The sequence below is a fragment of the Nymphaea colorata genome, chromosome 1 (assembly GCF_008831285.2).
Source record: "Nymphaea colorata isolate Beijing-Zhang1983 chromosome 1, ASM883128v2, whole genome shotgun sequence".
NCBI classification, from domain to species: Eukaryota; Viridiplantae; Streptophyta; class Magnoliopsida; order Nymphaeales; family Nymphaeaceae; genus Nymphaea; species Nymphaea colorata.
The window spans coordinates 27,734,425-27,759,204 of NC_045138.2; the positions used below are offsets into that span (position 1 = coordinate 27,734,425).

General features: G+C 39.0%; 2 protein-coding genes across 2 annotated transcripts; one reads left to right on the forward strand and one right to left on the reverse strand.

Moving 5' to 3' along the window:
- The first annotated feature begins 715 nt into the window (after positions 1-715).
- Positions 716-2,561, forward strand: LOC116250682 (transcription factor KUA1-like). The gene is made up of 3 exons (XM_031624502.2): positions 716-1,157; positions 1,547-1,743; positions 1,838-2,561. The coding sequence occupies exons 1-3, from the start codon at positions 902-904 to the stop codon at positions 2,225-2,227; spliced, it is 843 nt and encodes a 280-aa protein (XP_031480362.1). The 5' UTR covers positions 716-901; the 3' UTR covers positions 2,228-2,561.
- Positions 2,562-3,966: 1,405 nt separating this feature from the next.
- Positions 3,967-23,719, reverse strand: LOC116260082 (K(+) efflux antiporter 4-like). The gene is made up of 20 exons (XM_031638169.2): positions 23,427-23,719; positions 20,472-20,515; positions 14,033-14,100; positions 13,832-13,910; positions 13,621-13,682; positions 13,465-13,540; positions 13,242-13,316; positions 12,038-12,109; positions 11,856-11,939; positions 10,861-10,929; positions 9,883-9,960; positions 9,708-9,796; positions 8,533-8,629; positions 8,342-8,395; positions 7,168-7,263; positions 5,890-6,078; positions 5,716-5,793; positions 4,765-4,809; positions 4,596-4,685; positions 3,967-4,501 (listed from the first exon to the last, which is right to left on the reverse strand). Exons 1-20 carry the CDS (start codon positions 23,647-23,649, stop codon positions 4,421-4,423), a joined length of 1,749 nt encoding a protein of 582 aa, XP_031494029.1. The 5' UTR covers positions 23,650-23,719; the 3' UTR covers positions 3,967-4,420.
- Between the last annotated feature and the right edge of the window lie 1,061 nt (positions 23,720-24,780).

Below are 24,780 nucleotides of genomic sequence, written 5' to 3' on the forward strand. Positions count from 1 at the left end.
ACCGCTTAGACTAGGAACATGAACCATATATAAATTCTTGTTAAAAAATATTTTAAACGACATGTAAAGATTCTAATGTGTTTATGTACTTCAATATAAAATACGTCTTATTTCACGCCGTTTTTAAGAAAAACATTGATTTTTCTACTATTGAAAATTTTGATGTCATAAGTGTTTCATTTTTTTTATTACTATAGAAATATGTTAATTCAAAAAATTGACTTAGCATATATATATATATATATATATATATATATATATATATATATAGAGAGAGAGAGAGAGAGAGAGAGAGAGAGAGAGAGAGAAGTTTGCATATAAAATGCAGTTTAGATCCTAAAATCCAAATTGTCAAGACTTGGAACGGCGTAGCTCCGGCCGATGTGACCAACAACTTATAAACCAATAATTGAATAACTTTTCGAGAAAAAGAAGACCTAATTTGAGGTAAGGTATTTGCATTCTTTACGTTTTCAGGTAGGCACTCCTCATAACCATCTATAAACAAAACACATAAATACAATGTCAACATTTCCTTTTTTTTTCTGACCAAATTGGTGCATTCAATTTCGTATCTTCAAAATTCAGGCTACCCAACAACCATGATGCGATTGGCCGCCCCTTTCCCGGCCCAACCAAAAACCCTTCAAATCATTGGCCATCCTTTTTCTCACACCTGCACATGACATCCCAAGTCCATCGAACCATTCAAAAGCCATGAACCCTCGGCATTGCCTTTTGTCACAAAGCCCAGCGAGAAAATATCCACACAAAAAAAACCATGTCCAACCAATCCTTCTCCTTCTCTGCTTCGGCCTCATCATATATAAGCAAACCCCTTCTCCTTCCCTATCCAACTTGACTTTCTCTGTCGGTGGGTGCTGTGGATGTTTGGGTGAGAATGGTCAGGAAGTGCTCGCATTGTGGGAACAATGGCCATAATTCTAGGACTTGTGGTAATCACAGAGGGGGTGGGTTGAGGTTGTTTGGAGTTCAGTTGCAGGTGGCTCCTCCAATGAGGAAGAGCCTTAGCATGGAGGTGTTGCCGTCACCTTCTCATACGATTTCTGTGGAGGACAACCATGGAAGTGGTGATAATGGCTATCTATCTGATGGTCTTGTGCATTCGTGTAGCAGAGCTCATGAAAGGAAGAAGGGTGAGTGACAAAATTCTGTTCTTTTTTTTTGCTTTATTCTTGCATTTTTTCTCCTTTTTATCATCAATATTCTCTTTGGTAATTGCTGGGCTCACAATTAGTCTTCCTTTCCTCATTCCCTTTTCACTTTTTCTTCCGATTGGAGATGCCTGGCTGGATTCATGCCAAGTGTTGCAGTTGGGTCCTGTTTCGGGGGTGCTGTGTTTCTCTTTTCTTCTTGAGTAGGAAATTTATGCTAAGTTGATCAGAAACACGAGGGCCGCTTGATATTTGCATCTGTTTCGTGTGCTAACTTGGTTTTTCATTTGCATCTTGTTCATCAGGGTTTTCTTTTTACTCGCACTTTTTGGCCTTTTGGGCGTTGCCTAATATCTTACGTGTTTTCTTAGGAGTTCCGTGGACTGAGGAAGAACATAGGACGTTTCTAGCTGGGCTGGAGAAGCTTGGGAAAGGTGACTGGAGAGGAATATCTAGGAATTACGTGACTACCAGGACTCCCACTCAGGTGGCAAGTCACGCCCAGAAGTACTTTCTTAGACAAGCTAGCATTAACAAGAAGAAACGCCGATCGAGCCTCTTCGACATGGTGATTTCCTGAACCAATCCAATTTTCATTGCGTCGCCTACAATCTCAGGATTTACCATGGAATATGGATTTTCTGTAAACCACTTTGTTGCAGGTCGGAGGTAGTGGCAGTGCTCATGAAGACTCCATTAGCGATGCTTTGGAGATGGACAACGCTCAAATCTGCTCGTGCAATTTACCTGATCCTACTCTGTCTCTTAGTAGAATTTCCCCTGGAATTCTTGACGATGCGCATCTGATCAATCTTAACAAGGCAGAAAAAGCAGAACCCATGTCGGAAGTCGACCTGAAAATTAGTGGCGTTTCTTGTGATCATGTGACTTCTAGTTCTAGTTGCTCATCACAGGAACCACTTGGTTCATCTCCGGGATTGAGTCGTCAATCCTCGACCTTGCCTACACCTCTACAACCACCTGATCTGGAACTCACCATTGCTTTTCCTCCCCTACTGATCAAAGCAAATCGCCACCCAATACCCTGCTAATAGGAGCCATAAGCGTGAGCAGATTAGAGAATGGTCAATGTACACTGATTTCTAATATGCTGTTGGCGTCTAATGCAGTTCAGAGCGTATGCAGGGACACCTTATGCTGCTGTTTGCTGGTAGAATTTATCTGTTATATATATATATATATATATATATATCAACTTAGAAAGGACATTAATTTCCTGTACTTCTGCTTCAGCCTGTGTTAGAGAGGCAGAGGCGGTCAAAACTCAATAGGCAAATCTTCATACGTCCGTCATCAGCATCTGTTTCTATGCTATAATGACTGTAATATCGTGTCCTGTATCAATATGATATTGCCTTTCCTTTCTTTTGATTGTGTGGATATTTTCGTCTTCTGCGCGGTGGTGTGCCACACTTCCTATTTCGACGTTGAGAGAAAGGGGAAAGAATGCTGATTGTAAGAGCTTGGGAGCAGAGTGCAAAGGATGAAAAGGTCATGTGCCTTCTAACTTGTTAAATTAACTTGTGTTCCATTCCGTTTCTTAAATATATTTAAAAACACGCATGAAGCCCAGAAAAATGTAATTTTCATGCACTATGCAGGGGTTTTGGTGTATTTCATAAGTAGATTCGTGGAACAATAAGTTACTGTTTCCTGTCACCAAATAACCCCTGCATGTTGCAAGTTTTCGCGTGCAAGGACTGAACATGCCTGGCTAAAAGGTAGGCTTAAACTTTGAATTTGGAAAAAGGAAAGAGACCAAGAAGAGAGGATTTCCATTTGTAAGCATCTCATCAATGACATTGCATGGAGAACTCCTTAAAGCAAGGTTCTGCGCATGATATTTTATGAATAAAGAACAGTATGTTGCACCTTGATTCTTCACGACAAGCTTGCACTCATGCACCCACGAAAAAAGCTGGCTACACTTGTTAGTGTTGAGTCTTCTAGTAATATATATCGAAATGCAGATCTTAGGAAATGAGTCTCGTTGAATAGGATCACAGGTCAGATTGGTCAAACGGGTTACACCTAATTTACAACTATAGCGTCATTCTTCAGATGTTGACATGGAAAGCCTGTTTCAGTCACTCATAAGTCATAAGAGCAGCCATAGAAACCTACAAAGTCCTCCCAATACCAATAGATAAGCCCAAACTTGGCTGGTGCAAGGAATAGGACCTATGGAAAAGGTACCCCACATGCGCGCCCCAGATAGCTTCGCGATCATGCACAAACGTTCTGCTGAAGGGTGACATAACCACATACACGTATCATCCGATCCGCCTGGAAACCTGTATGTTGATTTCAAAAAGTGGGCGACCAAAACCTGGGACAGGTAATCAGCAGCGGTGCGTTCAAGTTCCATCTCATCTCATGTAGAATCATTGTCTGGGTTGTGATGTGTTGGAATCCTATACAGCCTCAGTCTATTGAACTTCTGTCACTTTCATCAGAGACGGGGAATCCATGCGTGCCGGCCTCCGTCGAGTCTGTCATCCGGAATATAGAAAAAGGGGATTTCGATCAGGCTCTTCTTGGTTAGATCAGAATCAATCTTAGACTCTCTGCGACACTGCCGTGCTGCAATCAAGATCAAAACTGCTTCGAACTCCCAAGTAAAAGTATTGCTCAACTTTCGATATAGCCGAGAACAGGAGATCACCTAAACCAATAGGAGGAAAGGATGACTAGAGAACAAGGGACGAAATTCTTTCAGGAGAGAAACTGAATTGCACTAGGAAAAAAAAAAGAAACAAAGAAACAAAGATTGAACAGTGCAAAAATGGTTGAAGGACAAAATATTCCTGGTTCCTCGTATAATAGCCACAAGATTTCTTATGCTACAATATCGATCAAGCAGTGAATTTTCTATTAAGTGACCCCCAAAAACAAAGAAAAGAAATTAAAATACCCCAAAAAAATTAAGATCAAACAAAATACAAAAAGATATTTTACAAAAAAAAAATTGCCAAAGGTTGGGCTGCCATGCCAACCCATGGAAGAGAATCCAAACGCCTTGGGCCCTCGTCTTCTTGAGATCCCCACGTGGGTGGCTCATAGTGTATGCCCTGGAGAAGATGAGAACGGAAGAACCACCACCACTACAAATGCAGTCGCAACTCTCTCCATCTGATGCTTTGATGACCTTCCTCATGACAGGGTTGTGAGGCACAACAGTTGAGGGAATTCTTCTTTCTTAAAGTTCAATTTTCCTCTTATCGTCATGAATCATGAGTTTCTTGGACCAACAGTGTGATGCGCTTAGCACTATCCGCACGAATGCTCTCACCTTTAAATCCCATCTGGAGTTGAATCCACAATTAACGGCATGAAAAAACTCGTGGAAAGGAGCATGAGGGAGAAGAATACGAACAAAGCAATGCATGGAGACCATACCTCGCTTGGATTGTCAGGTGAGAACCACCTCAGAAGAACTCCTAAGTGTACAACAGCAGGTATCAACTTGAAAAGCAATGGCGTTGTAACCTGAACCATTTCTTTTTATGAGCTATCAGACAGGAACAAATCAAGAGCATATATGGAAAAGACAAGTCAAATTAATCACCAAACTAAGAGCTGTTGTGCCCAGAAGCAGCAGGTACACTTTACCCTGTCAAAGTGAAGAAAGGTTCATTATCTTGGAAATTTTTATAATTAACATCCTGTCATGATAAGGAAAGGAAGCAAAGAGCATCCCCAACATTACAACACAAACACACTATAACCAGTAGAAGGAAAAAACATGAAATGGACCTTCGTTCTCTCTCTCTCTCTCTCTTTTCTTAATTTTACAGTAAGTCACATGGTTATGGCCAAATGGCTGCCATGTCCATGTCAACACTCCAACATGTGGACGCTGGTATTACAACACACTGGGATGCGTTTTAAAAAAAACATTATTTTTTGCATTTTTCATACTAATTTTGAAGTTTTGAACATTATCTTTGCATATAAATTTTCCAAAATGTATTTTTTCACTGTTTTGCATTTTTTTCCTATTGTGTATCAATTTTTCATATTTTTCGTGGACTCATTTACACACACATATGTATTATTTATACCTCACTGTATCCCTATATCCGCAAATTTTAGAATTGCTGTGTCCATACCCCCCCAATACTTGCACCTGTACCAGTATCACTTAGATTTTACATTTAATATCACAATGCTTGTTGAGAGCTGTTGTCACTTGCTCAGGTCAAGAGTGTGTAAAATCGTGTGGCTCTTTGCCCCTGCCCCCAGAATAAGGACCTAAACTTTGGTTTAAGGACCAATTCTTTTGGCTTATGCAGGGGTGAGCACCCATGGAGTTCAAGCCCTTGATTGCCCAAACAGCGGTGATGGCCTGCTCCACTATGACACACCTCCTCAAGGCTCACACATTCCAGATTAATCATCATTACTATTTTCCTTTTTCTTGTCTCGTAAGAACGATAGGACTAACAAGCGTTTGACATTTCATTCAGTTGGCCTTCAATATCTAACCAAAAACTAACACTGGAGTTCCAATGCAAACCTCAATAAGGTGAAGATTGGAAGCACGACTAAGCAGCACAAAAGCAAACTCTCCAATTTGCGCTAAAGACATGCCAACCTGCATGATCAAACCAAAGGTTTTAGCCTCCCAAAATAAAGGTAAATAGGAGCACAGAACAATGAAGTTATGAAGACAAAGAATTAATGAACTCACCAGAAAAGCAGTTCTGTTGCTGTAGCCAAATCCTTTGACTACTAAAGCGACAACTACTGTTTTTATGATTATTACCAAAATGACAGCTGCTAACAAAATGTCCACATGATTCCACAGGAACTGGACATGAATCAGCATTCCAATACTCGCGAGAAATAAAGCAGCAAAAAAGTTGCGGATGGGTTCAACCTATAAGTGTAATCAGAAATTATAAATGAGCGAGTGGAAAGACAAAAAATGTGGCAACTATACCAAAAAAAGTGTCCTACTCTAAGGATTAATGAATCCATATAAGCTCCTACGAAGTTTGTGTCTTGTCTAAGTTTTCTTTATTTTTTTATTCAGATTGAAAACAAAACAAGAAAATAAAATATTGAAATTTGCTTCATACAAAAATCAGCTGCATTGTAGAATGGAAGTGCCTTCATCCTGTGATTTTGAGTTATAAAGCAAGCAGGGCAATAAAATGAATGGTTGATGAACTGCTTAATAGTATAACATCTTTATTTAGGTCTGCCCTATTGATGGGAGGCATGAAAGATTTAAATAAATGCAATTAATAGTTATTTTTCTGAGGCAATCGAGAGGCATTGGTTAAATGATCGCTTGAGGTGGAGCTGAAAGAGTAGAAAACGGATTATCCAAAAAGGCTACAAAAACATGGCAACTTTCTAGGTGAAGATTCTCTCTATGAAGATAATATAGAGCAAATGAGCTTCTGATGGTGTTCTCAAGCCAAGAAGCCAAGTCCTTCATTCTACTGGTTCTTCAAATAATCAAAAGGAACTACAAATCTCTCTCTCTCTCTCTCTCTCTCTCTCTCTCTCATGCAGACAGAGACATACACACACAAAATGGTCTGCCTAATGCACCTATTACATACATGTCATTCATAGACACATAAGAAAGCATGCACATGATATACATGAATAGTTGTATGATGGGTTCTGCTCTAATGGACTAGGCTCTCTGGGGAAATAGAGACCTATCAAGCACACTCCTTGTGTCTTGTGACTAAATGTTCCTAAAGAAGTCCCAATAGTACAAAACGAGTTCATACAGAAAAATTTTCAGGTATGCAAATGATGCAGAATGCTTATACTACTAAGCTTGATCACGATAATTCATATGGCCTTTTCTAGGTAATGAGAGATTAAGTATAGTAACAGAAGAACCAAGTAGCCGACACATGCAATTCCAAAGAAGTCACTATAATAGACAGCAACACACATATAGTCAATAACATCAACCGTGTCAACACAGGAAAGCAATCCATACCTGTTCAAGTGTATGCTGTGCAAGATCAGTGGTTGATACCATCACCCCGGCAGCAAATGATCCCAGTTCAAGACTTAAACCCAATTTATCACTACACTGTGCATATACCCAAAAATATAATCCAGTTCAAGAACATTATTTTGATCAAACAAGGTTCAAGGTAAAAAAAAAAAAGTATCAATGCTAATGTCAAGAATAAAAACTAGACTATCAGCAAAGAGCACAACAAACAGGAAAAACAGAGACATGTTTATCCTTATAAATTTCAAAAATTTGATAGCACACGGTGACAGTCTTTCCAGAGTGAGAATTATTTGGAATGGCACAAATAATTTTGGAGCAGTCTACTTAAGTATATAATAGCAAGAAGCATGCAAAACCCTGGTTGTATAAGATGGCTTGTAATGTGCACTACAGAGTGGGGACTAGGATTCTTGTTACCACATGGATAATGCTACTAATGAAGTGTTTATCTGGAGTCTTTAAGAATTTTCCAGAAATACAATGTATAAACAAAGGCTGGAATGAAGGCTGGCAAGATTAATCAAAGGCACAACTCCGGTGAATAAAATGAAAACACATGGGCAAAAGGATGCTCTCCAGAATACTTTGCACTTCAGAGTTCAGACCACTATAAGCATAAACACTCATTGCAGAAACTCATTCAAGGAGAAAAAGTGAACATTGCTGTTCTTTTCACAATTTCATTATTCCTGTTTCATTAGTGTGAGTCAATCTATTTCCTTTTCTAACTAAGTACTTTGACCAGAAGTGCAAGAATATCAGGTGCTTTCCAATTCAGCATTTGATTCACAAAAAAAATGTCTCTCAAAAATATATGGCAGATGTTCATGCTCCTCTGAGAAGTCTTCTTCTTTTCATTTGTATCATGGCAACAGGTAGCCCTGAACTATTTGCATGGTTAGAGTCAATAAATGCTTGCAATCGCTGATCTAAAGCATTTAAAGGGAATTGTAGGAAGTTACAATTAACTAAACTTCCTGCTGCAGCACAACACTAAACAAAGCAATCTAGGTTAATCACAAGTATAATCAAAGAGGGCTTAGAACTAAGGAGCTTAAACTTTCACCAAGAGTACCATATGGTAAAAAAGGAAAATAGAATTAATGATTTACTAAAGACTTAAATTTTCTACGAAAGTTAAGGAACAAACCCAAGCAACAAGCAAGCAAAAAGCGACAGAAGCCAGCTGATAAAGTTCATTGGTCTGCAAAATAAATTACATTCAAAAGTCAGTAGACCAACAAGACGTAAAATTCAAAAAAGTTAAATTGTATTACAGTCTGGTGTACAGGCAGAAGCATAGATGTATTGAAAAAATATATCCATTAAACAAACAATTACCTCTGAGGATAAGCTTATCATCAGCTTAAAAAGCCAAGGCACACATGTTCGTGATAACATGGCCAAAATAGATAAGAATGTGCACAATAGGATGGCCCTACAAATCAACAAAATGAAATAGGTGCTATGTTTCATATTGGCAAAATAGCAGCAGAAAATAGTCTAACATGAGAAAACAATGTTCCAACATAAAAAGCACACAGAAGGAGCTGGAAATGATTGCCCGTTTGTGCTATTCATTGTGTAATGTTTGAACTCAGAGGAACACATTTCAAAGGAAAACAGCAAACAAGGAAGGATGCCAGGCACTAGAAGAGCCATTAACACCATTTATCGAGTAACTGTTACTATTACACTGCACTGCAAGCCAAAGTCTATATATTGGTCAGTTCATTTTCTATCTGCACTAAATATTACATAACCTTTGCATGTTTATGTATCATCATTCATCAATGTAATGACTACTAAAATACTTTAAAAAATCAAAATCAGGCTATTAAATCCTCAAACCAGTAAAATCTGCAATAATTGTGAAAAGAAAAAGACGTCACTACAAACCCAAAACATAAATAATAAAGCTTGAACTGAAAATGAGGCCTCTTGTTTGTGATGGTCACAGTGGCATGGTTCAACAAGACAAAGTTCGTTACTACCAACTTAAATGTAGTTCTCACATTCTTGGACCTCAATGGCATAAGCTCCAAATCAATGAGCATGACCCAACATTAGAGCCTGAAAGATTTAAAAAATTAAGAATACCAGCCAGAATGTTTTTTCCTTAAGCTTCAAATGTAAAAAAGTCAACAAAAAATTACCACTTAAATAAATTGCTTTTGGACAAATGCCATTTTGAAGAATCTATATTTACTTATGTTACCAATCCAAAATGAGCTGTTAGCACCACAAAACAGATCCAGTTGATTTTAGTCTGAAAAACACAGTAAAGTACATTCGATTATAAATTATAATACATAGTTGAAAATCGAAACTTTAAAACCATTAGCATGATTAATCCTAAAGATTTATTATTTGTTAACGTAACAGCAGTCAATAAACATATCTAAAACTTGGCAGTTATAACAGGCACTTAGTGTCTTAACAAGCATGAAATAGCATCTCTTCTTTCAAAATACGCTCAAGAAAGAAGGTGGAGAGACAGGGTGTGAGCCACATACGATTTAGTCATAGACATTATTCCTTGTAGAACTCCAGTATTACCACCCAGAACTGGAAGAAGTGCAAACAGCAACCCAACAGCACAATCCTAGATTGCAAGGATAGCTCTTAACATTCTCTAAATACCTTTCAAGATATGAATTGAAGAATACATAAAAGGAAGAAAACCACTACCTGGAGGATAAGGGTCCCAACAGTAACTTGACCATGAACAGCGCTGATGCTGTTTCGCTCCATCAAGAACTTCAAAACCTGAAAAAGAAAGAAAATATTTCTGTTGGTCAATGGCCAAAATGTCCTCAATTGTAAATGCAAAATAATACCTTCCCACCATTCTGAAATTTTCCCTGACAACTCTACTTAGAAATCTGGTAAAAATTTGCAGGACTCAAATAGTCCACAATAAAGCAGGTGATTTCAAGACAATGCAATGGTGAAATGGTCACAAGCTTCACAAATTAATTCACTAGCAATTTAATCATATGCATTCATTTGTTATCACCATGAAGAAGGCTAAGAAACTATCTTCCAGAATTCTGCAAGCATAATGCTCTTTATATCTGTCATCAGAACATCTCTAACCACTACCAACTGTAAGGCTCTAGGTCAGTATAACTGAAAGGCAGAAAGACAATGCACGCCAGAGCTCAAACACATTGAGATTGTAGTTTCAGGTACCAGTTAGAAGAAAGTAGCAAATTTAAAGTGACCAACCTAGAAAGTTGATAGAGCAAATTTAATAATCTCAATATGCTTGCTAGCTGGGAAGAAAATAAAACCAAAATAGAGACCCAAACCCACTCAAATTTGTTATATGAGATAGAATAGTGAAAATGAATCATCAACAAATTTCACTGGATTCTATTACAATGGTGCAATAAATTATGAATAGAGGGCGGGAGCAAATTACTAATGAAACAAAATGCACTTGTTCCAGATACACCAAGAAACTTAATGAGTGGTGACTTTTCCAATCTGTGCCAGAATGTACTTTCGCATTCTCATAGAGAAATCACAAACATTTCAAAAAATGCATATTTGAGAGGTTCACAAGACTTGTATATACAATAAACATTCTAGAACAAAATGATCAGTGTTAAATACTTAAATTGTGGCCCACACACATACAGCATAGGGGATTGTATAAATTACCACAGCTGTGGAAGACATAGATAAAAAAGTGCCTACAAACACTCCTTCTGAAGGTTTGCCACCACATAACTGCAAAGGAAACAGAGAAGAATAGTTCAGTGCATAGATATGGTTAGTGGTCAGAACAAGGAAAGCTCAGAAGAAAGCAAGGTTCTTCCACCTATCAACATCAAAGAGAACATGGCAAAACATTCATGATACATGAAGCCTAGACAGTTAACAATATCTCCATTAATAGCACCGCCAAACAAATCATGGAGAAACCATTTAAAAAATAAAACTAATAAGCTGTAGCTTATGCTTCTACGTTCTAAGAACTAAATCTCACAAATTGTGAACTACAACTAAAAGTGATGATTATTTTTGAAATACTTGTTTAACTCAATACAATCTTCTGTAGTCGTCTTCAGGACGTATTCATAGGTACTTTAAACTTTAGGCGCCAGCATCTATAAGTATTTAAAAGTTGCAGGACATTTCAAACTATTTTAAATTCATTTAGATCCCATGCTTGTCACATATGGCTTCTTTTCCTTTTCATAGAATTGTTTAAGAACACTTAACCTTCAAAATAAAACTTACAAAATTTCATTAAGAAAAAAACTACAACTGAGACAAGTTTTTGTCCACCATCATCCATCAATCATGATCCAGATTTAATAAGTACTAAGAAAATTTAAAAACAATTTCAGTCAGGATGATGCTAAACTTCTCATGTTTCCTTTTTTTCACTTAATCAGCTTGACACACAAATTCAAAACTGAAATCAGAGGCTGCAATTAACAGTGACATCTAACATTCACAGAGTTCAAGTGTGAAGGAGTTCCTTGACATGAAAGGTTTATTCTAGCATAAATACCAAAATTTTCACGATAAATGAAGACTATATATTTTTGCAACCTCTACTTAATACAATCATCCCATGGTTAACTCCACCACAAAATTATTAGACAAAGTGAAAATTTGCAAAAATAACTGAAGTGCTCCGGACATACAGAGGCAGCTACACCACATAAGCACATGAAAAGAAAAATCTGCAGTATCCCTCCAAGTACAGCAACTGCTCGAACAACCCGAAGCTACAGAAGAATGATCAAGTTCATTCACAGTTCCAATAGACAAGATGAAAACTCTAGAAAGATACAAAGGGAATATCAATCTGTAAATAGCATCTAACCTTTGTGGTGGAGAACTCAAGGCCCAATGCAAATAGAAGAAAAATTACACCAAACTGAGCAACAGTCTCAACCTACATCCAGATTTAGAAGTGTGTAAAACTGAAATGAAACGTTGGTATCCATGAAAATTGTTATAGCAAGAATTATGACAGACACAACAAATGTAACTAAGATTATCCTGATTAGATAGCAACTAACTAAGCCAAATGGTTTTGAGTCTTTTGACAAATGTTTAAGAGAGGGTACAATGTTATGCAATACAGCAAAGTACAGTTGCAAATCCATTACAGGTCCCGAAACAAGAACCTCAGACACATTAGAAGTACAATCCAAAAGAACATTTTTCTTAAATGCATTGCAGGTTCTACAATCACAGACCACTCTTGGAAATGAAAGCCATAAAAAAAAAAATTAATAAGCTTCCAAATCAATAATCCAATTTCCAATACAGTTGTCCATCTGACCAATCCATTCAGAAATCTCCAAGTTTATACTTCTTTTCAATTCTCTGAAGCATTATTCTTTTGCAGCTAGAAATTTCATTCCGGTAAGGCATATAGCAAGAAAATTCAGCAGTTTAAGGGAGGGAAATGGGAACATAACCAACGTCGTGACAAAAGCAATCTCATTCTGATTCTTATGAAACATCTTGAAATAAGTACAGCAGATCAACACAATTAGGACATACAAGGCAAGATTTGGCTCATGCCATGGCAATAAAAGTCATTTGAAAGCCTCAACTCCTGTTTCTCTTAATTCTACGTATATCTTGTCAGTCATTGACTTTTTTTTTTTTGTTCAGCACCAAGTCGGTGTTAACAAATTTGATATAGCACTCATTATGTTTATACAAGCCCAAAAAAGCAAGTAAAACACTTAAACGTCCATAAAAAAAGGCACTAAAAGGAGACTAATCTATATACCGAAATTGCCTAAGTCCATTGGGACCATTGACCATCTATATGCACTTACTGTTGCGTCAAAGGAGAAACCCCATCCATTTTAACAAAAAAAGAATGAGAACTCAGCATCTTTCTATATATGGGACATTTTCCAAGAAATGTACTCTGCAGAATATGCTTCTCCATAACTTTTTTTCAAGTTTTGTTTTCATTAAAAGCAAGTAAGTGAAAATCAACTTTAAGACGAGAAATAAAGTGTCATAATGTTAGTATGTAGACCCAACAGTAACAGGGACCTTACTTGCACCATTTCGCTTACAAAGCTTAACCCTCCAGGCCCAATGACAGATCCAGCCAGCAAATACCCAGTAATAACCTGAAAAAAAAATATATATTTTCCTTCTGCATGAATTTTTCAAATTCACCACTTGAACCTGAATTGTGCTAAGACAAGATTCACAGAAAACATATCAAGAAACATAATGTCTAAAAATTCATCATCAAACATGAGGTGATGTTCTGACCGGTTGACCAGCACAGGCAAATGCAATGCCACCACATGTTGCAGATACTATGACCACTACCAGATCTGATATCAACCTGCATGTAAGTAGATATAAGTACTCCACTCTGAACTTTTTTTTTTGCCGGATTGTGTGCAAAAGATCTGACTCCCCCACCTCAGGTCTAGCTGCAGAACTGGATACTTTGACTTGGGTTTTGATATAATAAACACATTGTCCTGAAAAAATTGCAGTAGAACTTGTATATGGATTCTCATTGCGAAACATTATTAGAATAAGAAATTCTAATTAGAATAAGCTGGCACAACATGAATAGCATTTTTTCTACAACAAACTGATGGAAACAAAGTCTTTAACTGAGAAAAACCTTGCTGTCTATCAAAGTTGGAATGTCATCTGCCCTGTTCTCATTATCCAAGTTGAAGACATCATGCAGTTGAAATGACCTGGTCAATTTGACAAGGAGTTAAAAGACACCATAAAAGAGATCATTATTCTCATCAAAAGATTGGATATTCCTAAAATAAGGATGAAAAATCATTTCGCTACAAGAGAAAAGGACTAATACTTCTCTTCTTTGGTATCATTTTTCTTTGGTTTGTCACGAGTGACTCGAGCAACTGTTTCTAGCACTCCCTGAAATATTTATTGAAATAAATGTAAGACATCTTGAAATAGCATAATTTGGACAAATTATATTTAACAAATAGGGTTCAGAATTACACGTGCAGTGAAAAAGCAAGGCATTTCTTTCAAAAGAACATGGAAGAAGAATGCACAAAATATCTTGCAAAATAAGGATGAACATCTTCCGCAGAAGGATGGCTGATCACAACAATAAGAAGTGAACGACCTTGTATAATTAATGGCCTGCACATAGTAGGTAAGGCCTTGCAATTATCAGGCTGATAACCATGCGACAGGAAAACTAGCCCTGGCCTGTAACAAGTCAGCAGGCCCATGGGGCAAATGAAGAAACAGAAATGCCTGACCTAGATACCTGGAACACTCAGTCACTCACATATAACCACATGACTTTGCAGCAATCTAACCTGCCCAGCACACACATGCATGCATGTGCAGGCACAGAAAAGTATGTGCATGCAAACTGTTAGAATATCTTGTGTAAGGGAACCGGGTCTGGATATGGACCTGGTTCCATGGGCACGGGAGCCGAGGGTGGCTCGGTACCCTAGGCGGGTTCCCCCTTTATAATCCCACTTAGTGTTGTGTTGTTGATGAAGTGGAATATATTTTCTCTCTCCTAGGGTTGCGGTTTTGCCCCTAGGTTAGAGCTTCTCCGTGGTTTTTCACCTCTCCTTGAGGTTTTCCACGTATATCGTGTGCCTCTCCTTTTTCTTCTCTTTCGTTGCATATTTCTACATGGTATCAGAGACACCGTGTGTGGGTTTTGCTCTGTGATCGTGCGTTTTCATCGTTTCTGCCGCTGCTCGTCTCCCGCCGTTGCCGCCACTTCCAGCGCCGCCGCCTGTTCCAGCGCCGCCGCCGGCGTTCTTTTTTCAGCGCTGCCGCCTGTTCCAGCGCCGTCGCCGGCGTTATTTTCAGCGCCGTCGTCTTTCCTGCATCGCCGGCGTGAGCCGTCGCCTGGCGTCATTGTCGCCATCGCTGCCGTCCTTGCTATCACCGCCAGTAACTCTTCCGCCTCCGCTGCCTCTTGTCTGTTGTCTCTGGTGCTGGGCATTGCTTCTCTTTAGCGATTGTGATGGCCGAAGCGATGACTCCCAAGATCGATGATGCCCTAGATACGGGCAACATTACCAAGAGCGAGAACTTGCCTGTTCAAGTCACCTCCATCCGGCTGAACAAGGACAACTATCTCTCTTGGTCTGCTGCCGTAGAAATCGGGATAACCAGTCGTGGTCGCCTGCCTTATATTACTGGGGAGAAACCTGCACCTTCAAAAACGGATCCGCGATGGGCGACTTGGGCGTTGGAAGACAGTCAGGTGAAAGTATGGATCATTAGTTCTGTTTCTGCAGATATTCAGCCTCTGATCTTGCGTAAATCGACTGCATACGACATGTGGACTGTGCTTGCGAGGATGTATGGCCGTAAGAAGAGAGTATTGCGTGCGTATCAAATCAAACGTAGCATCTACTCTCTTAAACAGGGTGACTTGTCTGTAGCTTCTTTCTTTGCAGCCCTGAAGACTAAATGGGAGGAACTAGACTACCATGTGAATGATGATTGGCATTGTGGTTCTGATCATGCCCTGTACTGGGACAAAGAATGGATGGACCAGACTTTTATTTTCCTTGGAGGCTTACGTGATGAATTTGAATCCATTAGGAGCCAAATTCTTAATTGTGACGAGATTCCCGGGATTGAGGAGGTGTATGCCCGAGTAGAATCTGAGGAACAACGTCGTCAAGTTATGCATATTGACTCCAGCCATGGGAGCTCTCCCTCAGCGTTTGTTAGCCGTGCCTCTGGGATTGGACAGCGTTCTGTTCGACATTGTAGTCATTGTAACAAGTTGGGGCATTCTGTGGATTTTTGTTGGGATATTCATCCTGAGAAGAGACTTGTTCGTGGTCGCCCTCCTTCTAGTCGGCGGGGTTCTTCTGTTCCTGACTCTAGTCAGGGTAGTTCCTCAACTGTTGAAAAATCAAAACTTTCCTCCGATCAAATCAAGGAATTACAAGCTTATATCAGTCGGCTGTCTACTACGCAAGAGGAAACTTCCACGTCCGAAGGAGCTAAATTAGCTCAAGCTCTTGTAGCCACAAGCGATCAAGGTAATCCCTCACTTGGTGATTGGATTGTTGACAGTGGGGCTACGCATCATATGACAGGGAATCCTAAGCTGTTTCAAGAATACCAATTGTCCTCAGGGCAGCAACGCGTGTCTATGGCTGACGGGTCCTCTATTTCTGTGGCTGGAAAAGGGAGTTTGTCCTTGTTGAATAAATATCATCTTCATAATGCTCTTCATGTTCCCAATATTCCTGTGAACTTGTTATCTGTCAGCAGTATTACCAGAGAACTCAATTGTAATCTAATCTTTTCTGCTGATCATTGTTCCCTGCAGGACTTGGTGACGGGGAAGAAGATTGAGATTGGTTCGGTTATTGATGGACTCTACAGACTGCCCGTGCAAGTTGCGTCTGCCTTGATCTCAACCACTAGTGGACAGTTGTCAGGCCTAGAAGACAGATCTACCATTATGCGTTGGCACGAGCGTCTTGGGCATCTCCCTTTCCAGTTGATCAAGAAGTTGTTTCCAAGGCTTTTTACTTATGTTTCGGTTGATTCGTTCTCATGTGAAGTTTGCCAGTTGGCTAAACATGTCAGGGCTTCGTACCCTATTTCTCTCAATAAAACCACTCGTCCGTTTGCTTTGGTTCACTCTGATGTTTGGGGTCCTTCGGGAGTATCCACTTGTCGTGGTTTTCATTATTTTATGACTCTTATTGATGACTACTCCCGTTGTACGTTTGTGTACCTGTTGAAAGAACGTAGTGAAGTTCCCATCATTGTCAAAAATTTTGTTGCATTTGTTGAGACTCAATTTCAGACCTCTGTTCAAGCTTTCCGCACCGACAATGCTCGGGAGTATGTCTCCCAGTCTATCGATGATTTCTTGAGGAGCAAGGGTATTATTCATGAGACATCCTGTAGTTACACACCTCCTCAAAATGGCGTGGCCGAACGAAAAAATCGCCACTTATTAGAAGTCACCCGTGCCATTATGTTTCATAGGCATGTTCCTAAGCGCTACTGGGGTGATGCTCTTCTCACTAGTGCCCATCTGATTAACCGTATGCCTACTCGTGTGTTGAATGGTCGTTCTCCCTACTCTGTTCTTAGGCCCACTCATAACCCTTGGCCTCTTACTCCTCGTGTGTTTGGGTGTACTTGCTATGTTCATGACCATAGTCCAACCCTTAAGAAACTTGATCCTCGGTCCGTCAAAGCTGTCTTCTTGGGGTATTCTCCAACTCAGAAAGGCTATAAGTGTCTTGACCCTACTACCTCCAAAATTTATGTTTCTCGGGATGTTACCTTTCATGAACATGAGGCGTATTTTCTTGTGAATCCTCTTCAGGGGGAGTGTATAGAGAAATGTGTGGAAGAGTATTCCTCAGACCAGCTGGTTCAGTTTATGGATTTTTTAGAATACAAGGTCAGCCACAGTGTGACAGAGACAGTCAGAAGTGATAGCGACAGCCCTGTGCAAGGGAGCTCTGTGGATGATCAGCCCACAGCCCGTGATCATCTGTTCGGCCAGGTGTACGTCAGGAAGAAGACAGATGTGGTTGAAGGTGTTGATGTAACCAATCCCAATCCTGTGAGTTCCCCGGATGACCCAAGTCCAGTAGATGAAGAGCTTCCCATAGCCCTGCGCAAGGGAACCAGGTCATGTACTTCTCACCCTATTCAGAGATTTGTCTCTTATGCGAAACTTAGTAAGAATTACAAATGCTTTATTACATCCTTGTCTAAGTCTGTGATCCCCAGGTGTGTGGAAGATGCCAGAGAGGATCCTAAATGGCTACAGGCCATGACAGAGGAGATGAATGCCTTGGCAAAGAACAACACGTGGGAAGTTGTTGATATCTCCAAGGCCACTCATTTAGTTGGTTCCAAGTGGGTGTTTAGTGTGAAGTACAAACCTGATGGTACTGTGGAAAGGTATAAGGCTTGCCTTGTTGCAAAGAGGTTCAGTCAGAAATATGGTATTGATTATCTTGAAACTTTTGCCCCTGTTGCCAAACTGAAAACCGTGAGAGTCATCTTAGCACTTGCTGTGCAAAAGAAGTGGAGCATGGACTAGCTTGATGTCAAGAACGCATTTTTGAACGGCCGTCTAGAAGAAGAGGTCTATATGAGCATGCCCCCTGGATATGCCCAAAGCGGAAGATGTTGTCATCTCAAGAAAGCCTTGTATGGACTAAAGCAGTCTCCTAGAGCTTGGTTTGAAAGACTGAGGATAGTGATGAAGACTAATGGGTACAAACAGGGAAATGGTGATCACACCCTATTCATTAAGCAGAAAAATGGTTTGGTGAGTCTCCTTCTTGTATATGTTGATGATATGATTGTCACAGGTGACGATGAAGAAGAGAAAAAGAAGATGAAGGAGAGGTTAGCTGCTGAATTTGATCTGAAAGATTTGGGTAAACTAAGGTACTTTCTGGGGATAGAGATTGCTCGATCAGAGATAGGGCTTGTTATGAGCCAAAGGAAGTACACCCTGGATCTTTTAAAGGAGACAGGTAAACTTGGATGTAGGTCCTTTCTAACTCCAATGGAGTCTGGTACGAAGAAAAGCATCAAGACTGGCAACATCCTGGATGAGGAAGGAAAAGGTCGGTATCAAAGGTTGGTTGGTAAGCTCATCTATCTTACCCTCACTCGCCCTGATATCACCTATGCTGTGAATGTGTTGAGTCAGTTTATGCATGCTCCTATTGATTGTCACTAGAAGAGTGCAGAAAGAGTGTTGGGGTATTTGAAGAATGACCCAGGGAAGGGATTACTGTATACTCAGCAAGACCAACTTAATATTGAAGGATACTCTGACGCAGATTGGGCAGGGTGCACTGATACGATGAGGTCTACTGCAGGGTACTGCATCCTTCTAGGGGGTAACCTGATTGTATGGAGAAGTAAAAGGCAGGAAGTTTGTTCTAGATCCAGTGCTGAGGCTGAATACAAGGCAGTTGCTATGGGAGTTACAGAAATGCTATGGTTGAAGATCCTTCTAGCAGATATTGGAATTGAAATAGAAGAGAAGATGAAGATGTACTGCGACAACAAATCTGCGATTAACCTTGCAAATAATCCCGTCCTGCATGACAGAACCAAACACGTGGAGATTGATCGCCACTTCATACGGGAACGCATTGATTCTAAGGAGTTGATCCTGCCTTATATGAAGTCTGAAGATCAAATTGCAGATGTTTTAACCAAATCCTTATGTACATCTCAGTTTGAGAAAAATGTGAGCAAGCTTGGCATGTTTGACATGTATGCCAAGCTTGAGGGGGAGTGTTAGAATATCTTGTGTAAGGGAACCGGGTCTGGATATGGACCCGGTTCCATGGGCACGAGAACCGAGGGTGGCTCGGTACCCTAGGCGGGTTCCTCCTTTATAATCCCACTTAGTGTTGTGTTGTTGATGAAGTGGAATATATTTTCTCTCTCCTAGGGTTGCGGTTTTGCCCCTAGGTTAGAGCTTCTCCGTGGTTTTTCACCTCTCCTTGAGGTTTTCCACGTATATCGTGTGCCTCTCCTTTTTCTTCTCTTTCGTTGCATATTTCTACACAAACATAGACATGAAAGCACACATACAGACACAAACATACATCTGGAAGAGGGTGCTCTTTGTTCTAATCCCTTCAAACTTCATTTTCAAGCAATTCAAAACCAAATTTATCAGCTATTTTCAAAAGCCACTAGCCCACCAATGTTCCAATAATTGTATTTAATTCAAATACCTGCCTAAATTGCAAAACTTTAATGTCCTCTTCTGATGAAATACTCAGAAACCTTCACTAAAGGAACCAATATTAGACATAAAATATCCAATCCTCCCATGCTTTCAAAATCCCAACAGCCCATAATGCAAAGTTGATATAATTTTCCATGTCATCCAAGTATGTACTAATTACCCCATAGAGACCAGTGATTATGTCATATATGGGAACAAGATTGATGATAAGAGTCGGCAACATCAGTAACATGTGTCACCTTTGATAATATTTTGATATATCTCTTGTCCTTTTTTAGTATTCACTAAACATCCAGCACACGTATATGTAATTTTGTGAACATAAAATACTTCACCATCAAAAATTTTCATGAAAGCATAGTTGGTGTGGTTTGGTTTTGTTTTTTAAAAATGGTTGGTGTTAACAAGCAAATATAGTTAAACTAAAAAATTTTACAAGCATCATCAGCATTTGCTAGTCTCATATCACTCATAAAACATATGCAGACATGATAAATAATGGTGGACCTTCAAAGAATTCATGTATCACCTGATCTTCAGCCACAGTGTTGTTAAAGCTACCTGCATCCGTTTCTGGCACATTCAACAAAAGGACCACACATGGTTAGCTCGTATTTTGAGGATACGGAGTAGGCAAGGAAGGAGTGGAATAGACGAGTCAATAGCCTCAAGAAATGAAAATCAAATCATCAATTTAAAAGTCAGCATATGAGGAAGAACAACTGCTTATAATTATAACAATAGCAATGGCAATGGCCAGATTTAGCAGTAATCATAATCACTAACAACAATCACAGAAGCACTGATGATGATGAGGATGACAATAGCTTGTCATCATAAGAATGACGATGGCCATGTTTGATTGCTTATGAAGCACCTGTTGTTTCCAACAACATGACACAAGAAACTATTCCATTGCAAAAGAGCCCCCAATGTGCTTATATGACAAACAATACAACCAAGATGGATGAGGTATGTTTCAACTACTGTCACAAATATCAGCACTTTTTCAACAAAATACGAATGAAGGGAAAATAAAGGAAAATGGAGAGAGGGAGGAACACAATATTTGAAAGAAAAAAAGTCAAAACAAACCATTGCACTTTCACCTTTTTTTAAAAAAAAAGAACTTTAATATATTTTAATTTTGTGAGGTTTCTTATAACACAGTATTAAAAATTTCCAAATTTCATTAATCTCTTTGAAAAACTCAAATTTTCATATTTATCTAACATTTTTGTATTCTTAATTTTTTGAACCCTCGAGATTTTCTTGAGAAAAACAAGCTTCCCAATTGCCAAAGAAAAATCTTATTGATAAAATATTGGTGACAATGGTTCCAACCTGTGAGAAGGCAAGCCTTGAAGTGAAGAAAGTATATGTTCAGTTTATGCTGACAGCAGCAGAAATCCTATAACAATATAAGCTTGCCATAGAAACATGACGAATCAGCATCATTACTTTGGGGATGTATTTGCAGGGCAGTTTAAACTTTGAACTTTAAATAGAATTAAGAAAATCAAAGGTTTCTAGAACATTCAAAAATTTTATAGACAAAGCTTGAAAGCATATAGTATCTGTTATATTCTCATGTTGGTATATAAACAGCAAGATTTTAGTGAGCCTTTAAATATTTCAGTAACCAAAGAAAAAACATTTTTATAATTTTCAATGTTAACAACAAAACCTCTTTAGGTAAGTTTTTTGTTTTTATTTTCCCTACAGTAAAAATTCGAGAAAGACCAAACTAATGCTAAAATAAAAATGTCAGTACATTCAACACGAATTGGAAACATATATGCAAGTTTGGGTGCAAGCAGTGTTGTACGTATCATACGATACAGAGCTGTATTTGTACGATACGTATCATATCGAATGTAAAATACGATATGATACACCCCCGTATCGTACATTTACGATACGGGCACCGTATCGTATGATACGGTTACAATACGGCAACGATACAGTTACGATACGGCACGATACAGGTACAATGTGGTAATTTTTATTGATTTTTTATTATTTTTTGAGAATTTTTTATATTTTTTCTGATTTTTGTTTTAAGAAAACGATAAGTTACGATATTTTACGATACAACGTATCTTAAAGTCAGATCGATACGGCTTACGATACGCTTTTTACAACATTGGGTGCAAGACCATGTCTGACTTACATGTCACTTTTAAGGATCCAAATCACATATTTCAATCAATAATATGACTGCATAATATGGCAGAAACGTTGTTGATGAAGAATTCAGATAATATGGTTCACATTTGCAGTTGAGAAACAGTCTACATACAAAAGTATTTCATAAGTCAGTTACTTTAATCATTATTGCATAGTTTAAACATTTCTGTAACTTGTTGGATGTTTGAGTTAAGTTATATCTACCAGTTGAAGTAAGAGGTCTCCCTCAGATTAAGTTTATATGGAAACATGCAGGCTTGTGGGGGAATGGAAGCCAGAGTCATATGCAGTCAACTTGATGAACTTAAGCCCGCTAACAATTTTAACTTGTCCAAACGCCATAGACAGCATATTCGTACTAAAAAACGACACATTCATGGGAAATATCTGTCAACTGGTGCCTAGTTGTCCAGGCCATGCAAAAAATGGAAAATTAGCAAATGCTGAAATATCCGGTTATTGAAAGGTTATTAATTGTTGAGCTCTTGAATATTTTGTTGCGTTCGACTAAACTGGTACAACAAGAAACAAGTAGACAGGTCAATCACAAGGAGTTAGCTCGTGGAACAAAAGGTTGCTAAACAAAATGTGAAGCCTACCTGTGACAGCCTAATGTAAAGCAGGTATATCTAATGGACAGTGAAGCTGACTTTTTCTACCCCGTAAACTTTTTCCTTTTTCACTCAAACACTGAAAACTTCGGCAGCTTAACTAAAGCCTGAATCATTCGACGGCGTTCATTTACTCAGATCACATTTACCCGAACAAATTCTTTTAACAAACGTCAGCTATCAATTACTAAATAATATCAAGAATGTTTTAGCAGAAAAGTGTATTCCACCTTTCCATTTAAAATAACGAATGCAAAACTGGTTTCCTCATTTAGTTCCAGCATTATAAATAGACTGAACGTTGTCCGACTCTGGCATCTGTGAAAGAGAAATAAGCATTATCACTTGATTCACTTCTATTAAATTCAACTCGTGCAAATCAAATCCGAGTTCATATTCACGAACACTACACCGATCTTCAGAAGTACATGGATAAAAATGGAATTCTCTCACTGCAAACTTTCTGAAAACGACAATTCACTTGAAATCAGCCGGATCCACAAAATGCAAGCCCTCAAGTATTTCCCACCTCGCCTCCGGACGGTGTAAAAACTGACTCCGCTCAAACACAATAACCACAAACCCTAAACATCAACTCCACGCGACATTGCGGAAACAAAGGACAAACTCACAAAAAGCCGGGGACCGAAGGGAGAGGCGTCAGAAATCGGATCTGCACGTACCTCCTTGTTGCTCACTCTCGGCGAATTCCCTCTCTAGCGCTCGATCAATGATATTGGCGAAGCTGTCCTCCTTCGCGGTGGCGTTATTCCCCGCGGCCTCCGGCTGATCATCGCCGGCGAGAGGGCGACGGAGGGAGGAGGAAGAGGACAATAAAGAGCAAATGAGGAGGAGGGAGACGAGGGGGTAGAGGCGGGAGAAAGACCCGGAGGGAAAGCTCCGCATCTTGACGGCGAAGGAGGAGGGGGCGCGGGAAAACGGTGGTGGTTTCCGGCCAACCAAAGGCAGGACTTAGGACAGCAGGACGCTTATATCAAGGGCAGATTTGGAAGTGCACTACTCTTATGAAATTACTTAAGAATCATCTTCTATGTAAAGTTATCGAAATTGCCATCCCTGGGTCGTGGTACTGGTACAGCTGGGAGACGAGCGAACCCAACCAAGCAACGGAGGATGGCTCGTTAATCCATCCGCCGACTCTCCTCAACCGGATCATCTTTCTCCTTAACCGGATCTGAATCATTAGACAGTTAGTTTAGGCTGAGTTGATCTTAAATTCAATTAAAGAAATAATTTAATAATGTTGTTTGTCTAAATTGCCAATTATGAGATTCTAAGATAGAGTTTGATTACAGAGAATATTGTGTCAAAAAAATCTAGATCATGTAAGTTTCTACCAACTCGAATAAGTTTCTAAATAACAAATAAATTAATAACAAATAAAAATTATATATGGGTTTATGGATTTCTCTATCGTCCGGCCTCACAGCATATTGTCTGATGCAGGCAGTGTATTTAGTCACATCTGCATGGCCACGATTGGACAAACGTCAAGATGGCTGAAAGATTTCAGCTTCAATTGTATATTTTTATCAGATGCCCGAAGAAATCCATGTCATGTTGGTAAGTATCGGACCCTTAGTTGTTAGATCCTTACCTAATAATGTCGGTTATCCATTTTTTCAAGATGTTGAAAAAAAATTAAGGAGAAAAAATTGTCAACTAATATTAAATTACTCTATCTTTTTTTTTCCCTGTTTTTTCTATTAACCATTACTCAAGGTTCTACTCTCTCTCTCTCTCTCTCTCTCTCTCTCTCTCTCTCTCTATATATATATATATATATATATATATATATATATATATATATATATATATATATAAGACATAATGTTTGGTTTTCTATGAAGACCGCGAACAAGTTTGCCATGTACCTAAAAACATAAAATTTAAAAATAAGATTATGGCAGTTGCGATATGATAATTTTCCATGTAGTAGTATCTCACATGAGTTGGTTGGTCGACATACAAGAAAAGGTTGCCAATTTATGGTTGGAACAGCACAGTTGGATTTGA